The 21,824-nt window shown below is 41.8% G+C and overlaps 1 protein-coding gene across 1 annotated transcript in view; it reads left to right on the top strand.

Annotated features, from left to right (window-relative positions):
* Nucleotides 1-21,824, top strand: part of Rxfp2 (relaxin family peptide receptor 2) — a 55,495-nt gene that overhangs the window by 14,523 nt on the left and 19,148 nt on the right. The window contains exons 2-9 of the mRNA XM_051205329.1: nucleotides 796-942; nucleotides 3,326-3,403; nucleotides 8,150-8,255; nucleotides 9,412-9,483; nucleotides 14,682-14,753; nucleotides 15,430-15,501; nucleotides 17,959-18,030; nucleotides 19,283-19,354. Of these exons, the coding sequence (XP_051061286.1) occupies nucleotides 796-942; nucleotides 3,326-3,403; nucleotides 8,150-8,255; nucleotides 9,412-9,483; nucleotides 14,682-14,753; nucleotides 15,430-15,501; nucleotides 17,959-18,030; nucleotides 19,283-19,354 (691 nt within the window). The remainder of the gene's footprint in view (nucleotides 1-795; nucleotides 943-3,325; nucleotides 3,404-8,149; nucleotides 8,256-9,411; nucleotides 9,484-14,681; nucleotides 14,754-15,429; nucleotides 15,502-17,958; nucleotides 18,031-19,282; nucleotides 19,355-21,824) is intronic.

Below are 21,824 nucleotides of genomic sequence, written 5' to 3'. Positions count from 1 at the left end.
CCACACTCTAGTGCAGTGATTCTCAACCTGTGGGCTGTGACCCCTCTGAGGGTCCAAGATCCTTTCACTGGGATAGGGGGTGCCCAAGACCATCGGAAAACACAGGTATTTACATTATGACTCATAACAGAAGCAAAATTACAATTGTGAAGCGGCAATGAAAATAATGTTATGGATGAGCATCCCCAGCATGAGGAACTGTGTTAAAGGGTCGCAGCATCCGGAAGGTTGAGAGGCACTGCTCTAGGGGGGAGTGAAGGAATAAATGAGATCGTTACCCAGCAGAATGCTGGCACTCAGTGACTCCTTAACATGAGAGGTTACTGCTAGGGTTGTCACCTTTATTTTAATGAAGGTCAGGCACTCTCGAGCTCCCCTTTAAATGGCCCTTCTGCATATGTACTAGGTCACCTTAAGTCTTTCTTATAAAAAAATTAATAGCTGCATAAATCAATTTCTTTGTTCCTAATTAAGCACGGTTTTACCCTCTGCCTCAAGCAGTGGATACCTCCCCAACTCCATGCAATAGTGGAGCAATACGTTTGGCTTTCTTTGCATTACCTCCCTGAATGAAAATTCAAGATGGGTCTTGTCTCACCCATGCTATGGCTACTGGGAAGTTAGACTGTGGTTACTGACAGTGCTGTTCCATATTGGTGCTCTAAGAATGACAAGCCTGGTGGAGTTCTTATCACATTAAATGGGATCTTGCCAGCAAGGCCTACCTGCATCCACATTTGGTTTCTCTTACGTGGGATTTTTTTTTAAATCTGCCCTGTCTCATCTCTCATGTAGACTTTGTACTGGCTGATGGCATTATGGTGGCTCCTCTGTGCCAAAAAGGGTATTTTCCTTGTGGGAATCTCACCAAGTGCTTGCCCCGAGCCTTTCACTGTGATGGCGTGGATGACTGTGAGAACGGTGCCGACGAGGACAACTGTGGTGAGTCCTGCCCCTTACTGTGCTCCACCGACCTATCTCACCACATGTGTCCCCAAAACCTGTGGGTCAGCCCGTGAGTGAGGCTAATAAATTGGGAGGAGTGGTCTAATAACCACTGCCGATGTGTTCGTGCCAATGACCTGAATATTAGGATATAGAGCTCGCTAAAGTAAAAAAGATGGTCCCATAAACATTGTAATGGCATTCTACATTCTACTCTGCTTCTCATAATTCAGTTTTAAGAGGCTTCCTTGTGGCCAATAGCTTTGTTCAGCTTTAAAAATATCTATAAGCTGCCCATGGACTAGCCCAGAAAACTAATAGATTCATGTCACCTATGGACAAGGACGTCACTGAGACACAGTGAACTCAAAAAGAAATAAGGAGGAAACAAGAACCTTGAGCTCATGGAACAACATATACTAAGAAAACAATAATGCTGTGCACAGATTACTGAGTACATCCAGAGGGAAAAGGGTCACAAATTGCAAACAAATAAAGAGACAGAAAAACATCTTAGAAATCCACTTGAAGGACAGAATCAAGGAAAACTTTCATTAAATTGACTTGAATTGAGAACAAAATGAAAGAAAAAAAGAAAGGAAGGAAGGAAGGAAAGAAGGGAGATATTCTGCAGGCACAGGAAAGATGAGCTGGCTGAATTAAGGTGAATAGGGTCAGTCTTGCAAAAGCAATGTGGCTTGAGCAAAGCCCACATCATACAAAATGTGAAGAGATTACACTGTTCATTACCAGTAGTCCCCCAGGCCAAGTTGAGGGCTGTGTGCTGAGACCATATATCTTGCTTGATCTAATCTGCTTATTTTCCCGTGAGGAGAACCGATGTCAGAGAGGTTGATATGTGAAGTTAGTCTCAGTCAACACCGGAACTCAGACCTTCTGAGTATGCCACACAAGGCCAGCTCTCTTCAGCAACAGTCAGTCAGCATCTGAGGGGGTGGCCATGTCCTGGCCCGCCAAGCAGCTATATTGCCCCTGAGTACTCATGCACCCTTTCTTTGGATGGGAAACAACTCTAACACCTTTCCACAGAGCACACCTACATGTTCCTTCCTTCACACTCAGTTCAGAGGTGTGGGATGCAGCTCAGGCAAGAATGCTTGCCTAGCGTGCAGGAGGGAGTATTAGGTTCAATCCAGAATAACTAAGACAAAAAAAAAAAAAAAAAAAAAAAAAAAGGAAAAAGACTCAGTTCCCTGAAGAGGACAAATCTCCCTCCATGTAGAGTCAGTCCTGCCTCTTTTCTGCCTCTTGGCAAATGTGAGTGCCCTGAGAAAAGGCCAGTCTTTGCTACCACCAGGATAGGACAGGAGCATACACAGTAGGCATTCAGTTTGTGCTCACTTTAGAGGCAGTTCTCCATTTGTCAGTGAACAAGCTACTCCAAGGGAGTTCTTTGCTACATGGAAATCAAGGATCACTCCCGTTTCTCTACCTGACGAGGATGTTCTGAACCCAACCTGAACAATGCACACGGAATAGTTTATAATATCACGATAGCTCCATTCAGGATATGAAAAAGGACAAAGATAAATTACAGATATCAGGGACCAATGGAATCTGCAACTGACTGCATGAATTTACTTCTTCCTTTGTATAGAGTTTGTTGCCATCTATTACGATGCAAATCTTACCATTTTTATAGCACATACTCAATTAAGGATGCTTCAAAATAGGCCCATTTTTGTAAATGTGAATATATACATTATTCATGTGTGATTTTTATAATATAAAAGAAATATCAAATATGAATATCATAATAGCTAACGACAAATTGACATTAAGGCACGAGAAACCAAGGCACTGTTATTTCTCTCAGTAGGATTCGACATTGTTCATTAAAAGGTATTTTGGCTTTTGCTCTCTTTAAAAATAAAACCTGGCAAGGAGTGACAGAGCCCATGCTGAGAGTATGTGAGACCCCGGGTTCAGTGTCCAGGAAGAAAGCAAGATAACAAAGGCTCAATTTTGTAAGAACTCAAGGCCCTCTCATGTTCACCCTGCAAGTGAAATCCAGAGTGTAGTAGTCATGTGAAACCACCAAAATCTACGTCAAAAATTCAAAACGTCAGCATTAGAAGTAGGTGCTATTTACCAAGACACTTAGGATTGCATGACATAATATTTGCATTACATATGTTGTGAAGCCAGGAATGCCCGCTTGTTCCTGTTTAACTCTTTCCTGCTATCTTCATATTTAAAAAAAAAAAAAAGAAGAAAGAAAGAAAACAGCAGTCACTCTGTTGCTTGACCAGGTTTTTTGTTTTGTTTTGTTTGATTTTGTGAAATTTTTATACTTTTGTTTTGTGGTATGCTATCTGATTTCTAGACTAACTGATGCGTATCAATCACCACCCCACAGGTGACACTAGTGGATGGGCGACCATATTTGGCACAGTCCATGGAAATGTCAATAGAGTGACATTAACACAGGAGTGCTGTAAGTGGTGTTGGTTCAAACATGGTATCGGCTTTGCAAAGAAAAAAAAAGTGATTGTGGCGCGTGGATTTATCCGGGAACAGCAGCCCCCTCTTATCTAAGGTTTTGCTGTTAATAGTTTCAATGAAATGCCAACAACTGTGGTCCCAAACAGTAAATGAACATTTTCAGGAGCTGGGACCCCAGCTCACAATGATGATGACGATGCCTTGAGACAGACAGACCTCATTCGCACAACATGGGTCATGGTGAATTGTTATGATTTCTCTATGAAGCTATTACTTACTCTTATTCTCAATGGCCTGATTTATAAATGGAACTTTTGCAGAGGCATGTAGGCATAGGGAAATCAGTAAATACAGGATTTGGTGTCATCTCTGGTTTCAAGCATCCACTGGGCATCTTGGAATATGTCCCATGTAGAAGGGGGGACTGCTGTAAAAGGTCAATTTTGTTTCAATGTACCCATTCTCCTGTCTGCCTGTGGGCCTGAGGGGAAAAATGGGAGAATAGATCCATCTCTATGCGTGCTCATTTCTCGTGTCACTGGATCAATCATGGGAATGCATAGAAAATCAATAATGGTGACAAATAACAAAATTCTATTTCCTTTGTTTTATTTTGCTTCCAACAAAGAGCTCATACTATGTTCCAGACACGGGAAGTACGGTACCAATTAAGGTGTGTCTCCAACTCACAAATAACTTACATGTAGCTGGAAAGACATTCTTACTAAGCTATGGTGATTCCAGGCTACATGGGGGAAGCCACTATAAGAAATGAGGGCTCTGCCAGAAATGGGAATATTCTCCCAATCAGTGCATTGGTGGGGGTGGGGTGGAGATGGGGGCAGGCTGGGAAGTCCCTGGATGGAGACAGAAGAGGTAAAACAAGATCGGCAGGTGAACAAGGCTAGGATGAGGTGCAGGTAGCGGTCCAATGCAAGTTGCACAAGGCCTTTACATAAGTGTGCTAAGATTCTTTAGGCATGAGCTGGGGGAGTAGAGGCTGCAGCATGTCTGCAGCTGTGGAGGTCAGCCTCTGTAGTGCTAGTGGAGTTCGATGTGTGTGTGTGTGTGTGTGCGGGGGGTGTGTATACGTGTACATATATAGATGAATATATAGGTTGATAAATGTTAGTACACACTTATGTGTGTAATGTGCATAAATTAAATACTATACTAACATTGGGCATGGCTGTGCACACCTTTAATCCCAGCACTCTGGGAGACAAGAGAAGGCAATTTCTGTGAGTTCCAGGCTAACCAGGACCACATAGTGAGACCCTGTCTCAAAAGCAAGCAAACAAAAAGCAACAACAACAAAACTCTGTACTAACAGCATATAGTCAGTGTACTCACATAGGGGTTACACAACTGTGCATTCAACCAAGGACAAATCAGAAATAGTCTGATGAAAACTGTACTGTGCTGAAATTGTACAAAAAATCATTAATATTATTATATATTATTCTATATTGTTATATTCTGTTATAGTCATATAACAATATAAAACATGTATATGGTGCAACAACGATATCACCAGATTTATATTATAATCAGTGTTCTGAAGTCTCTAGAGGTACACTAAAGGATGAGGGGTTTGTATGTGAGTTCTATGCGAATACTGCATCTTTTTTTAGAAGGGACTTGAGCATCTGTGAATTTAGGTATCTTTGAGGGCCCTGAACACAATCCCCATCCTGTACCTGAGAAAAACTGCAGTGTGTACTTCATAATACTAGTTCACAACTCATACACTTATACATGATTACATAATCTGCAAAAAAATGAAATTATGCCAGATATGATGCCATGCACTTCTAACCCCAGCAATCAAGAATCTGAGACTGGAGGATCCTGAGTTCAACGCCAACCAGGGCTGAGTAGTGAGTCCACATATCCAAAGATAAATGAAAAATTGGGGCTGAGGAGATGGCTTATTGGTTAAGAGCATTGGTTGTTCTTGCAGAAGACCTGGGTTTAATTCCCAGCACCCACACAGTGGCTCACAGCTGTCTGCAACTAAGATGATCTGACACCCTCTTCAGGCCTCTTCAGCACCACACACATGTGGGGCACACACACACACACACACACAAACACGCACGCGCACGCACGCACACGCACACGGGAATATTTTATAGCTGGAGGTAGAAATTGCCTAGGCAGTTTAGGGTAAAGACCCCAAAGAAAATGACCAGTTTCTTTCTTAGCTAAAAGCCAGAAATGTTCTTGGGACTCATGGTCCCTTGGTAGCTTCATCCTTGCCAGAGACCAAAGATACACCTTAAACTGTGCTGGTGAATAGATGTAATAATTCACTCTTTGTCCTAAGGGTCTAACTCAGACTTCTTGAGTCAGCTATAACTAAACAGTGCCCTGCAGTGTAGTAGTTTCTCACTCCCAGATAGGACAGAAGAAAGGAGCCTTCATCTCACAAGGTTTGAAGTGAAAAAAAAAAATGTTTAAAAGAGAAGGAATTGGTGAGGCTTTTAAATGAGTCTTTTCTCCCAAGGACTATACAAACTGTTTAAGAAGGGAATTCAAATCTTTTCATCTGCCCTACCTTGTATGCAAATGTCTTAATCCTGCCACCCCCACACCCTGAAAAACTTTTGTTTACACAAAGGCTCATTCTTGAGTTAAAGTGGCTGACCCCTTCTCCCTTTGTTTTCTTTGTGCCAATTCTTTAAAAAAGGAGCCCATCATGAAAAACCATGAGGTCAGGACCCCAGGCAAAGGGGAAAGCCACAGTCACCTGTGTGGGGAAAGCTAGTCACTTCCTGCCCAAAGTACATCTGCTTATCAAGACGAAAGTTTTGCCTCATTGAAACACTTTTTTTTTTTTTTTAAGTTTTCACTGCTTGGAAAAACAAAGCAACACAGAAAAAAATCTCATTTAGAAATGACAAGATTAGTAAGACATATAGCTGAAAATTCTAACAGCATCCTAATATGTCTCATTCAGGAGCTCACTTCATATACACTGGGAAATCAAATCACCAAATTTAGGGCTTTTCTGTGTGTTTGACTGGGTTGGGTCTTTGTTTTTGTGTTTTAGTTCCTAGTAGTAAAGACAGAAAGCTCAGAATAGACAAGATGTTTAAAAAGGGCCCCTTCAGACACAGAGCTTGGCTAAGAGAAGAAAGCCTTAGCTGGGTCACCATGCCTGGCTTTGACCGTTAGAATTCTTGGGTGGGTTGGATGGGTAGCTGCTGGCAGTGAGGTCATGAAGGCCAGGCAGGGACACCTGCCTTGTCTGGTGAGGACAGATCCACAACCAAGAGGGATCTGGGTCAAAACCATCACTGTGCCAGCTGAGCAGGAAGAATGAAGATGACATCGATGAGTATAGCATCAAGTGCAGACAAAGGCTACAAGTCTGAGCCCAAGGAATGTCTTGGGATGAGTGAGGTGGAAGGAGATGGGACAGGGAGGATGGAGAAAGACACACATTTCTGCCTTCTGAGGGATTTATTGATTTGTATCCTTTATGTTTGGATTTGACTGTATGCATGCTTACTGCCTGAGATGTCAGAAGAGGACACCAGACCCTCTAGAAATGGATTTATAAATGGTTGTGAGCCACCATGTGGGTGCTGGGAACTGAACCCAGGACCTCTGCAAGAACAGCCAGTGCTCTCAACCACTGAGCCATTGCTGCTTGAACCACTCAGCCCCATCATCAAGATACCCAACTTGACCATATCATATGAACTTCTTTTATTTACAAGTACTTTCTGGTCACAACCTTCACTCTAGTAATATGGCCATAACATTCCTGATATCAATAAATATTTTAAAAAATATATTAGCTCAACCCAGTAAAGATAACGCTAATATGTAGACCACATAATATCATGCAAAATGTTAAGTATTGAAACCATCTCTTGCATGAACTGGGGATCCAGGAATAACTGTGGTGGCTTTGCTGCCAAAATGCAGCTAAATTCACTTTAAATGTGATAGCAAAAAAAATAAATAAATAAATAAAAATAAAAAAGGATGGACAATTAGAAAGAATTTATACCCACAGTTCAATGCATAATAGTCATAGGCTGGGTCCACACCATGGCACATGCATTGAATGCCATCACTCAGCAGGTCAAGGCAGAAGGTAATATACTATAATGTACTATATAGCAAGACCCTGTGTCAAAACAGTTCACTAATTATAATAATAATGGAAATAGAAATTAATTTTCACTTTCTTACCTGCATCAAGTCAAATATTCATAGGGTCAGTGGAGAAATTAAAGATTCCATTAAAGTCCTCTCCATCTTTCTCTGCTCCTCTATCCCATATCCCATGTGACCTACTAAAGACAAATCAGTAAGCATTCAATTACCAGCTACTTCATACTATTGAACTCAGTTGGTCCAGCCATCACCATGGAGACTTACTCAAACAAATGATACTTTTCACTGAACAGAACTTTATCTTCTTTCAATGCCTGTTCTGATTTTATTTGTTTGCATCTGTGGTTTCTTCCTGTTCTTTGGGATGTTAAATGTCTTTGAGATGACTGCAGGAAGAAGTTAGAGATTAGCGGAACACCCCAGTGATCTATACTTGATTTGAAGAAAATTCTTATTTGTTATATGAAGGGATCAGGGTGTCTATTAATACATATGAATCATTAAGGAGTTGATTAAAAGAGAAAATTGTCAGTTGTTTTAATGCATAAATGTGTTGTCTTTTTTTGTTTGTTTTCTCATACAATTTTTTGTCTTTTTTCCCTAGTTCTCAGCCAGTATCCACAGCACTGTTACTGTAGAGAAAATGAACTGGAATGCATAAAAGCCAACTTAAAAGCTGTGCCAAAGGTTTCTAGCAATGTGACATTACTGTGAGTATGCTCTACATATTTGTACCTAAACTCACACACACAAAAAAACCCACAGAAAACTCTGTAGTGCCATAATAATAAAACATAAGTAATAAAATAAGCAAAAGATCAAAAGTACTTTTTAAAAAGATTTATTTATTTGTACTTTATATATGTATATGAGTGTTACCTTCACGGATATATGTGTACCACATGTCTGCAGTACCCACAGTGGTCAGAGGAGGGCGACAGAGATCCTGAAACTAGAGTTACAGATGGTTGTGAGCAAATACTGGGAATCAAACACAGGTCCTCAGCAAGAGCAACCAGTGCTCTTCAGCACTGAGCCATCTCTCCAGCCCCTGGAACTACTTCTAAACCAGTTACCAATGAGGTTTATATGCTCCATCTGCAGGAAAATACATTTTAAATATGATCTCCTAGATGAGCCTGGTTAATGTTCACCTCATGATGTCTGTCTGTGGCCGGGAGTGCTTTTCCACTATGCTCTGACTTGTGTACTATTACTGCTGTGGCCCTGCTGCTGAAGAGAAGGGAGCAGATTTAAGTCATCTTGTTTTTAAAGCTGACAATCCTCCTGAGACTGCAAGGATATAAAGATCTACAAAGTTAGCTGTTCTAGATCATGCCAACTCTCCTGAACTTTGTATAAAGATATTTAAGGCCAGGAAACTGTAGTCATGTCCTCGTCCAGCGTGTCTGAGATGGTTGGAGTCTTCTGTAGACATGCCCTCATTGGACATGCCCTAGGTGGTTGGGTTCTTGTGTAGTCATGCCCTCATTGGACATGTTTAAGATTGTTGGGATCTTGTTTAGTCATGTCCTCACTGGTTTGTCCAAGATGGTTGGGGTCTTCTGTAGACATGCCCTCTTTGGGCATGTCCTAGATGGTTGGAATCTTGTGTAGCTGGGCCTTCATGGAGCATGGATGAGGTGATTGGGATTTTCTGTTGTCTGGGCTTTTTCTTGTTCTTATGTTTTATTTACTTATCCAGAGATTAAGGAAGACAGTGAAATAATCATACCCTATCTAGTCTATTATACCAACTGGCTAAGGAAGAGGATGGAGACCAAGACAAGCCTGGGCTACAGAGTAGGACACATGAAAACTTGTTCCAAAGTAACAACAAAAAAATTGTTTTGATTTTTATTTCAGATCTCTTAAGAAAAACAAAATTCACAGACTTCCAGCCAAAGTTTTCAGCAAATACACAGAACTCGAAAAGATGTAAGTAACTATAAATAGTAGATTTATGGGGAGACGGTGGTGATGTTTTAAGGCACTTTTGATCTAAGAACAAAGTTGAATAGTTTTTGTATGTGTTACTAAATCTGGTCCTAAACCTAAGATTGGAAAGCAAAGCAATGAAAAGAAGGTGCTCTCATTTCATCATTTGGAGTATGGTTTCATTGAACCATTCTCAGAGGGTTGACTCGGACTTGAGGTAAATTATCTCACTACATAGTTTCAAGTTTTTCCTTAATATTATTTGAGAATGACACTGCAGGATCAGAGGGGCTGGATGTGCTTTTTAGTTTGAAAAAAAAAAAAAAGTGAAAGCATAGGCAAGAATAGTCATTGCTGTTAAAACATGTAAATAGGGTACAGCCTGAATCCCAGGATAATAGGATGATGATGATGATATTAGTATACTTGAAGAGAGAACATCAATAACTAGTGTGTGAATAAAATATAAATAGAAGTCAGTGAAAGAGACCGCATGCTTCCAGCATCCAAGAGAAGCAATAGCTGAGACTTGGAACTGGTAGTCATGAGAGACAGTCTTTTTTTTTTTTTTTTTTTTTTTTTACAGGGCAGGGTGGTGTGAGACAGGGTTTCTTTGTGTAACAGCTCTAGCTGTCCTGGAACTTGCCCAGTAGACCAGGCTTGCCTTGAACTCACAGAGATCTCCCTGCCTTTGCCTCTCAAGTGCTGGGAATAAAGGTGTGCGCCACCACCACCACCCAGCATCACTTTACTTTTTAAAAAGATGTTTTAAGTTTTTATTTTGTGTGTATGAGTCTTTTGCCTGCCTGTGTCTATGTGCACCAAATGCATACAGTGCCCATAGAGGCCAGAAGAGGGCATCAGATCTCTTGTAACTGGAGTTACACAGGGTTGTGAGCCACCATTGGGTGCTGGGAACCGAACCTGAGTCCTCTGGAAGAGCAGCTAGAGCTCTTAGTCACTGTGCCATCTCTCCAACCCCTCATTAACCTACTTAATATCTTCACAGTGGATTATTTAAAGAGTCACATTGGGTAGAGAATAATATTTCTACTAGTCAGCAATTGCCTCCTATTGATATGCGTGGGTAGGAAACTCACAGGTTCATAGTGTATTGGCCTTTTGTAGCTTGGGTGACTAGTCCTTCCAAGCCAAATTCCTCTGGGTCTCTAAAGATTCTGCACCTGGCAAGAGGACTGGTAATCAGTCTCATAATAATTTCAGCAAAGGGGTGTTGCACATGCTGGGTCCTTGGCAGAAATGGTTTCTTGTTTTATTCTTCAACACCTAGCATAAAAGAGAAGTCTCTGGAAACACTATCAGTGTCTCCACATTACAAAATTAAAGACAGGCACCCTCAAACAAGAAACAAAATCCCTGGAGGAAGACCGCTCACTAGAGCATCATCTTACTTGCTTTGGTTATCATGTATGTATTCCTAGACACTGCCAGTGCCTTCTGCTTTATCCTAGCATGTGTGATCATACTGTCATTGTCACACTGGCATAGCTAGGGATTAGCCCTAGGCCCTCTAGAGAGGAAATCAGAACCACAAAGCTTCTACATCTTAGCAATTCTTGAAGTCACATGTTCCTTCTGTCAATCAATCCTGTGCTTGCGGGCACACACAATATTCACCAAAGAAGCAATGGAACAGCAGTCACAGAAAGAATGGCAAGAACTTTATTTTTCAACCTCTGTTTAGTCAACTTTCCATCACTTATGCAAAGTACCTCAGGTGATCAATTTATTGAGAAGGAAGGTTTCATTGATCACAGCTTGGGAGGTTTCTGTGCAGAACATATTCTGGAATCATGCAGTGAGATGAAGGTGAACGTCCTTACCAAGAAACAGATGCGAATGAGGAGAAAGAAACTGGGGCCCCATTCTTTTCTTCAAAGTGACCTGAAGATCCCCCCTCTGGTCCGCATCTCTTAAAGACTGTGTTCCTCCCAACAGATGAGATGAAAGCCTTTGAGGGACATTTAGGATCCAAACTCTAGCATATTCTATTATTGGGTATCATATAAGTTGTTAAGAATTTCTAATTAGACTACCTTAGACTTGAGCCAGCCGAAGTGTACAAAGGGTAAGGGACTCAGTTAAGACCTGTAGTTAGCTAAGTCCTTCCTCATCTACTGTCCACATCCCTAGTTGAGGTAACTGCTATCCACTGGAAGGAGGAGTGCGGAAACAGTTGCATAGTTCAGCTCCCAAAGTTCCTCAGGGCCCCAAAAGTAGAGATTAACCCTCCTTGCTGAGACCACTGCTGTATATAAGCCTGTCACCCCTGAGACAGCATGGAACTTCCTGTCCACTGAGTCTCCAGTCTACATCCGTCTAAATCCCCATGGTAGAGCTGCGGTCATTCTGACATGGAGAGAAAAAAAATTGCTACATCAAAATTTCATTTTAATTGCCAGATGCATGAACATTGCTCAACGAATGTAAATTTTCTTTTACTATGGATCAATTTTGTTATCTTAACAATCTCCTAAAGTGCCAGGATTTTCTAAAGTTGAAGGAGAAGAAAAAAGTAGTTTGAGATGACCTTTCAAAGACATAAAATACAATTTATGGGGTTGACTCTAACGTTTTATCATCGCTGCCATGGAAACCAACAGCGATCTTGCTCCTCCTCATTGTAACAAGAACCTTATGAAAATTAGGTATTTCTTCTTAACCTGAATTCTTGTTGAATGCAATCAATCACTGGCAATGGGACATAATTAAAGGTACCTGCCTGGCTCTGAAGTACATAATACCACATTAAAAGTAGCTTATGAGCATGCAAGTCAGTAAGGTATTTATTTGCTTTAGTTTGGTACATAAGACCCTGGTGATAGCTGAAAGGGCCAGGATTCAGACAAGCTGTTTGGTGTGAGATACATTTAATGGACTCCTGTCTCGGTTTGGAATAGAAAGAGGCACCATTTGCCAAATTGTCATGTTTCCAGTCTCACATTCTCTAAATGGTTCTTCTGGAAAAAGAAAGTAGACACCAAGGAGAGGGCTTAAGTTCGGCAGTCTATGCCTGAGACCTGAGACCTAAGACTTGAAGTCTCTCCACAGCCACAGCCAACAGCTAAATCTAAGACTAGGGCCTCTCCATTATTAAAGGAACTGGATTCTTAGGTGATGTTGGTAAGAAGGAACCAGGTACAGGTGGCAGAGGGCTCAAACAGCTCCTCGGTCTGAATGTCTCTTTCCTTTGACTTCTAATGTGAAAGCACAAGGTCACATTCACAGTTTGCAATGGTATCCATCTCTTCACTAAGGAGGAAAAAGCATGTATTGTGCCCTAGGGTTAAAAATTATCTCAAATAAAATGGAACTGGCCTGACTGAGTAGTGGCCTTTATATTTCAGGGAAACTTCAGTGGGTCTTTACTAACATAGTATATGCTTTATTTGTTTCCCTTTGTTTTGCAATCTAATTCATCATATTCTCTTTCATTATGTCCAGACACTCCCTTGATGTTCAGACAGGTGCGATCTATGTCCCTCTGTCCTGTTCACGGTAGAATTATAAGCCCAAAGAAGGATTTCTGCTGTGTGTCTCTCCGCAAAGACATAGTACAAGAAGCAATTGGGCATTTGGGGTCACAGGGAGGGGTTAGGATGCACGAGCTCATACTTTCAGTCAAGTTTCCTTGGGATTGGTACTTTATAGGTGGGTGGAGGTGTGATACAGGTGCCCTAGATCAGGAACATTTTCCAAGTGAGGGTAAGAGTAGAAGTGTGATTGGTTTTGCCCTGAGGGTAACTAATAAACTAGAAGATGGTCTTGGCTTTGTGTCTTGCTGTCTTGAGGCATAAAGACATTCAACTCTTGTCCTTTTTTATAACACACTCATGACTCTAAGCCAAGGTTGGTATCTCAGTCACTGTTCTATTGCTGTGAAGAGACACCATGATCATGGCAATTCTTATAAAGGAAAACATTTAATTGGGGCTGGCTTACTGTTTCAGAGGTTTAGTCCATTATCATCATGATGGAAGCATGATGGTATGCAGGCACACATGGTTCTAGTTACATCTTGATCAGAAGGCAACATGAAGTGTCTGACACTGAAACAAAGCTTAAGCAAAAGAGACATCAAAGCCTGTGCCCACAGTGACACACTTCCTTCAACAAGGTCACATCTCCCAATAGTCCCACTCCTGTGGGTTTATGGGGACTGATTATATTCAAACTACCAGAGTTGGGAAGTTCTATTAGGGAATAATTTCAGCAGAATAAATTCATAGTATAGTTAGATACCAATCACATACATGTTATGTGCATGGTTTTATAGTAAAACACCATGACAATTAGCACAGCCTTGTGTGGTATTATAAGCATCAATTCAAATGGAAATGAGGGACGTCAAAGTCATAGATGATGTAGGGATTGGTGGTGTAGTTCAGTAGTAAAGCACTTGCCTTCACAAGGCCCTGGGTTCAGTCCTCAGCATATCACACACACACACACACACACACACACACACACACACACACACACACATACACACACACACACACACTACAAAAACAAAAACCACTTAAGTAGTAGTCACTACTGTTAGTATGGCTGTTTCCTGCCCCAGTCAACTTGAGAAGGTACAGATTTAGGGCTAACTTCTTATTTCATAATGAGAGCAGGAAGTGTATACTCTTACCATAGATTCCTCAACATGCTGTCATTGCTACTGGGACCCTGAGCACATGGCTGATTCCCTTGCTTCTTGCTTTACATCTAGAAAAGACTCAAAGAGTTCCTCCTTTGTCCATGAGAACACAATGAAGATGAATGAGGAACTAAAGGCTCAGCTTGGTACTAACGAGTTCAACAGAGGGGCAATTTGTCTCCCATGGCCAGCAGCTCCTACCAATTAGAAAAGAGGGTTGCTGAAGCTCTGAATTGAATAAAAGAAGACTAGATGCACCCACACACACACACACCACTAGCCTTTGGTAGTCCATATCACAGATAGTCAACCCTTGTTGCATGCCTTGTCTTACTTTGTAGCCACTATGCCTCCCTACAACATAAGAATAAAAATTCGTACTTTACAATCCAATTCCACCCTTCCTTTCGGTGGAAAAAGGGAAAAACTCATTGCACAGTGATTTAAGCTTAAAGCCTGTATACCAAAATCCCTTGACTTTCATACTTGACTTTCCAGATCACATGACTTTCCCTCCTTGTTCCTACAGATACCTCCAGCACAATTGCATCACACACATATCCAGGAAAGCATTTTTTGGATTATATAATCTACAGATATTGTGAGTAACTCCTTCATAAGTATATTGTGGGTATCATTTGAAGAAAGGACTACAAAGGTATCATTAGGGGTGTGTGTGAGGCGGGGAGAATGAAAGAAATCTTAAAGACTACAAGGTATTTGTGTTAAGGCTAGGGTGTAGCTCAGAGCAACTTGCCTAACATGTGACGTGAAAGACCCTGAGTTTGATCTCCTATATCACACAAAAGTACCTAAGTTCTTCATTGTACAAGAATAATTAATTATCCAAAGTTTCTCTCTTTAATATTGTCGTCTTCCTGTTCGATCACTTCCATAGATAGCATCTCAGTATTTTATTTTTCCCCTACCATTGCTCAATGAATATATATTTCTTAAAATAGTAACGTGCTAAGAATATGACCAAAAAAGGGCAGAAGTAAGAATTGGCCTACATATTAGTTGTCTTTCTCTCTACTCCAACCTAATGTAATATCGACCAATATTGTTCTTGGCCACGTTGCTTGCCCTGGTCACAGTGTGGCCCAGATTGGGCTTTTAGTTCTGGGTACCTTCTGGTCTCTCTAACCCCTGCTTCTGCTCCGTCAGAATGTGCTTGCAGAAGCAGGTACCCAGACTTCAAACTTGAATGGGTCTAATTGTGTGTGGCCGCCTGGGGTGTGGAGTTTGCCTAATGAATTCCCCCATACTGTTTGCAGATATCTCAGCCATAACTGCATTACAACTCTCAGGCCTGGAACATTCAAAGACTTGCATCACCTCACTTGGCTGTAAGTATCTTGGCTCCTCTCTCTCCTCCAAATGCTCCTGGTCTTAATGATTTACAACAATGCTTGGCTAGTTTCCAGGCTTGGATGTCTCTGGTTTTATTATGTTTCTGACTCACACACAATCAGATGTATTTTGCCCAAGCAATTCAGACACGAGTAGGTTGGGGAATGGCTTTATGGAAAAGAAACCTGACCGGGTTGTTACAGGGGAGACTCAGCATCCAATGGCATTCTTGCCAAGTCAGGCAGCCATCCAATGTCACCAAGAACAGAAAGTCCTTGACCCCAGCACTATTAACATCTTGACATCTTGACGTCTGTAATTCTTTGCTAAAAGCAGAGAAGACAGTGTGCCCCATGCATTGTAGGAGCCTCTGATCACTCGATGCCAGGAATGCAATTTCTCTCTGAGTTGTGACAACAGCAAAACATCTTCAGACGTTGCCAGGTGCCCATAGGAGGGTAGAATGGCCCTCTGTTAGAAACCTCTGAGTTAGGGAGCAAGAGGTTCAGGGCTTGCTCTGGTCCCCAGGGCATCCAGAGAAAGGCTGGAGAATCTAGTAACACCTGCCATTTCTTCACTTCCCCCTGAGCCAACAGCTCCATCTCCAGGCATTTCTCACCAGATGCTTGTGTTTTCCTTGGCACAATAAGCAAAGAGCCATGAAAGGCTCTGTGTTGTCTTGTTCATTGTCTGCAGATTGGCCTGGCTTGTGGAAAGTCAAGAGCTTCAGCTCCATCTAGACCTAGTGTGAGCCTGACCTCCATCTTAATAACTCCTTCTTTACAAGGACTGCTATGAGCTTCATTACATAACAAACAGGAAGTGACCAGGGCAGAGCTCCTGTCACATAGTAGGTGCTCTTGTAACTCTCTGCTTCTGATCCTGTGTACAAGGTGACACCCAGTCTCAAAGGTGGCTATTTCCCTTTGCCTTCTAAATAGAGTTTCAAACAGTGATTTGGCTGAACAACGTATTTTCTCTTCCCCCATCAAGGTTTCTTAAAAATGTGTTCATGTCCATTCGTTCACTTGCATAGACCTTACTGAATGCCTTATTTAGTCTCAAGATAAAGAAATCTTGATCTCAGGGCTGAAAAAAAAAAGCTCTGCTCAACGGTTAAGAGCACTTGCTGCTCTTGCAGAGGAACTGGGTTCAGTTTCCCGCACCCACATGGTTGCTCACAGCAGTCCAGAGGATTTGATACTCGCTCCCAGCTTCTGTGGACACCAGGCATGCAAATAGCACACACACTATACACCCAGGAAAAACACCCATGCACATGAAACAAAAATAATTTTTTATAATGTGATTCTCTAAGAATTTATACTATCATTTCTTCTTTTTGAAGGGCACAAGACAGCATTTGTTAAAGGACCACACCTGCCTGTTGGCGCTTTATTCATGTTGTCACAATTATTCCTCAGAAAAAATACATAGCAATTGAAAGGAGAGAAAGAAAAAAATGAGGAGAGGGAGAGGGCAAAACGTTAGCAAGCTCAAGTTAGACAAAATATCACAGCATGGAAGGGGGAGGTAGGCATGAAGTCCCACCCCACTGAGGAGCTGTTGGTAATTGATTGACAACTGCTAGGAGAGGGAGAATGGGTTTTCTTTAAGGGTGTGGCTGTTGGTGGGTCTGCCATTACCCTTCGGATGGCCCCATGGCAGAGAGTATATGGGCAGCACATACTGGACCCAAAATATTTTTATTTAAAAGGACATAAAGTTTGGGTAGGCAGAGAAGGGGGAGGGGAGGTGGATCTGGGAGAAGTTGGATGAGGGGAATATGATCAAACTACATTGTATAAAATCCTCAAAGAATTAATACAATTATTTTTAAATAAAAGAAAAAAAGCATAGATTTTTAGAAATAAAAAAATTAGCACTTGATATAGATAACCTATTTAGCCAGTCGCTAAGGAAGTACATCTTCTTATTTTTCTAACTGATCTATAAAAGCATTCAAGTTGTTCATAGTAGCAGGTACTATGTATGTAAACACTGGGTGATGTCTAAATCTGGTTCAACACATCTGTCTCTTCCATCATGTGTCTTTTCTTCTCTGTGATGAAGACATACATTTCCCTTCTACCTTTTAAAAATGAACCGTTCATAGCTGCTATGTGGCTTGAGGGGGAGTATGCAAATCCCCCCATCATTCAGCTAACCAGCAGACAGGGTGTTTGTGGAGACCATTTCAGCCAGTCAGTGCTTGTCAAGTGGATACAGAGAGAGATCAGTTCCCGCTGGGTAAGGGCTGGGAGAAGAGCTGCAGGAACTCAGAGAAAATAAGAGAAAACAGAATCTGCCCCCTCCTAGAATGAGAGCAAAGGCACCCAAGCCCCATGAGAAAGGAGTGAGCCAGGCATTGGTTTCTCGTGGTCCTTTTTTATTTTCCATGGGTTTATTTCAGGAATGTCTAACACTGGAAACATTTTGCTATGTCTTGTCAGAATTTTAGATGACAATCCAATCACCAGCATCTCGCAGAGGTCCTTTACAGGATTAAACTCTTTGTTCTTCTTGTAAGTATCCATCTCTTTTCCAGTACCCCTGCCTACGAAACAGAAGCCTTTGAGAAAATGCTCCAAACCAAAAACATCATGCCCATCTTTGCTGAACTTCAGTCCATAGTTACTGTTGCTAAGTCAAAGGCAATAGCAGGACTGATGGTGATGTGTAGCCTAAGATTCCTGCTCAATCCTATTTATCTTCTGTCATTTCCTAAAGCACCAAGTCATGTTGCTATTGGCAGTGGTTGAGCAAAGAGTTGTTTTTATTTCCTGACATCCTAGTTAAACTGAATGAAGAATAATAGACTCTCATGGGAACACAGTTCCAGCTCCATTTTTAAAAGACTGGTTCATTTTTATTTTTGCGTGTATGAGTATTTTGCCCACCTGTTTGCCTGTGTACCCTGTGCATGCAGTGGCCAGAAGAAGGCATTAGAACCCTTAGAATTACAGTTACAGGAGGTTGTGAGCTGCCATATTGATGCTGGCAACTGAACCAGGGTCCTCTGCAAAAACAGCCAGTGCTCTTAATCACTGAGCTGTCTTTCCAGCCTCCAACTCTGTTCTCACTAGAGAAAATATGCTTTTCCCCAAAGACAACCAATGAAAAGTCAAAATCTGGGCCCTACTGACAGATATTTTCAGAATTGTGCTTCTACTGTTAATATCCTAGGATGACTGACAGGCAGGGCATTTCCGTATTCCTTTACACTGGGTGATCCAACATCATGACTGGGCCATTTATCAAAGGGACTGCAGTATCATAAATTAATCAAGTCTCTTACCATGTTCACAAACTGTTTGCTCTCAATAATTCCCCTTGTTGTCACATCTCAGATTTAATGCCGTTTCCCATATGGTTTTTTAATGCTATAAATGATTAATGCATCCCTGAGAAAACATCTGAGAACTAATGGTGTTGAAAATCATTACAGGCTTGCAGTACACAAGGAAAATGATCATGAACTTCACAGTTACTGTCTGTGACTTGCTTTAGCTTTACCTCATAAAATTAAACTGAGCAACGATTTGTCTTAGGATGTGCACAGTACACACACAGCCATGGACTGACAGCACCTGACCCTTAGGCCTTGCCATACATACACTTAAACACTATTTGGAAGGTGTATATAGTTATATACAAAGACTTCATACTGAGATATAAATTATAGCAGACAATTTTAAAAATTGTAGTTGAGAAAAACCACTCTCTTTGATGTGGCATAATCATTGTGCATCTAATTGCCATTTTCTCTGTGTGGAGGTCCATGGTGAGTAACCAGCTAAAGGTCCTTCCCGAACGTCTGTGTAGCCAGATGCCTCAACTCAACTGGATGTGAGTATTCCTTAGGGATTGATCTTGTTGCATGCTAGGATTAAGGAGGCTAACTATAAATTTAATTCAGAATTGTCTTTAAAATGGATCTAAGATGTTTCTCCCAAACCGAGAGCTAATTGTTACTTACTGTTTTTAAAGACCTTGTTAGGAGAGTGAAGGCAAGCAGGGGACTGGGTGGGTGTACTCAAAGTACATTATACACTTGCATAAAAATGACCTTCCACCACCTTGTGAAATAAAATGATGAAATACCTTCCAAGAACAGCTGAAACACAGCACTTGGGAGACTGAGGCAGGAGGATTGAGGATTTAAGTCAAGCCTGTGTTACAGTGAGTTCTCTGTCTCCAAAAAAAAATATAAAAGAGAGCTGAAGAGACGGCTCAGTGGTTAAGAGCACTGGCTGCTCTTCCAGAGGACACTGGTTCAAGTCCCAGCACCCACACAGCAGCTCACACCACCTATAACTCCAGTTCCAGGGGATCTGATGCCCTCTTCTGTACTGCACAGGCACAGGACATATGCTACACAGACGTGAATACAGGAAAGACACTCCTGCATATTACATAAAAATAAATGAATCTTTAAAACCTGAAATAAACAAGAAAGTCCTCGGCATGTCCCCAAAGGCGTAAGGTCATGTTCAGTCTTCTCCCACCAAACTGTACCTGTCACATAGTCATCCTCCTACACAACATTTTCTGCTCATTCTTTTAACACCGGGCCTGGTCCCATGAGTCTGCTTTACCTTGCTCCATCTTCTCTCACTTGGTCTAACCAAACTGATAAACAGAAATCAATGGTGAGAGGGGCACTTCAAAGTCACCACATGTGGACTATGAAAAAGGCTTACTTTACTGAATCACTTTGTTTATTATCCCTGAACTATTTCCCCTGACATTGTCCACCCCTTGCCCATCTGCCCTTTGTAACCCCACCTTCCCCCACATGCCCTTCTGTCTAGATGTAGTAAACCACAGTTACAATTCTAAACCCATCTCTAGCCTCATGAGCGTCTCGAAGCTTGGAAAGTCTTTCTCCTTCATCCCTTTCAGTGTCCACTGAAATATCACCTCCAGATGCTGTCTCCACATACTGGTCAACTTGAGTAGATGTCTATGTGTTTCCACCACCCCTCACAGGAATCTACCATGCCCCATCAGGGCTGAGACCACGCCCACCACATTATAGGGGATCATTAAAACTTTACATAGAGGCGCTAAGCCACTCCCACTCTCTTGCCTTTTAACTACTACCTGCTTAGGAGTTTCATGACTTCACCAGCACCCATGATTCCCTGCTGTATACAGCTCTCTGATTTCCTCCAGCAACCCAAAGTTGCCCTAGTCATCAAACATATGCATCACCCCATAGCTCTTCTCATGGTCAAATTAGGTAACCCAGTCCCTGTAAATAGATAAAATGTCACTATCTCAGCTTTCACATTATCAGAATATGGGTGGGTTTGTGTTGATTTGCTGACTCTAACTTCTATGTATTTATTTATGTATGTTTCACTGAAAGGACTGTAAGCAATAGCAGTTTTATGTAAGTGTGTTACTATTAAAAACAACAGAAATGATCTAAAAACTATGGGAATAAAACTCATCAAAAATTAGTCATAGGTTTCTGTAGCTCACACCTGCAATCCCATCATTCAGGAGGCAAGAGGCAGAAGGATCAGGAGATCAAGGCCTTCCTCAGCCGCATAGTGAGTTCAAGGCCATCGAGCTACATGAGGATACTAGAATGGTGTGATTTTCTGGTTCCACTACATGTAAGGTGGAAAAGGAGGGGATCAGGAGTTCAAGGCCAGTCTCAGTTCCAGAGTCTGAGGCCAACCTGGGATCCATGAGACCTAATCCCAAAAATGCTTAGGAGTTGAGCACATTCATTTACATACAGGGAAACAAACAGAAGAGAGGGGGCAGATAGATCTCAAGGGGGAGGCCTGACCAGGTTGCATAGCTAGGCTCTGCCTCAAAAAGAGAGAGACCAGGTATGGTGGCAAACCCCTTTAATCCTAACACTCAGGAGGCAGAGGATGATCCATCTCTGTGAGTTCAAGGCCAGCCTGGTATACATTGAGTTCTAGGCCAGCCAGAGCTACATAGTGAGACCACACACACACACACACGCACACACGCGCAGAGAGAGGGAGAGAGAGAGAGAGGCATAGACAGAGATATTAAGGATGTTAGTAAAATGCCTGGGTTTTCTCACCCGCCTCACTACACTGTTGAAAGTGAGAGTTCCAGAGGTTCTAGAAGACATTTCCAGAGCATGTAGGATGCCGGCTGTGCCCAGGATCCAGCTGGTAGGAAGCAATCTCCCTGCTGGTGTTCATTGGAGTTCTAAGAATATTTCTGAGAAGCTCAAAGAGGAGGGCATGCTAAGAGGGGCTTCTGACCCAGCAGGCGCGGTGTGGAGCCTGGGAGTCTACACTTGTAGAAAGTTCTCCTGGTTCTG

The sequence above is a fragment of the Phodopus roborovskii genome, unplaced genomic scaffold, assembly GCF_943737965.1.
Source record: "Phodopus roborovskii unplaced genomic scaffold, PHOROB, whole genome shotgun sequence".
Lineage (NCBI taxonomy): Eukaryota > Metazoa > Chordata > Mammalia > Rodentia > Cricetidae > Phodopus > Phodopus roborovskii.
This window is presented reverse-complemented; position numbering and strand designations above follow the sequence as displayed.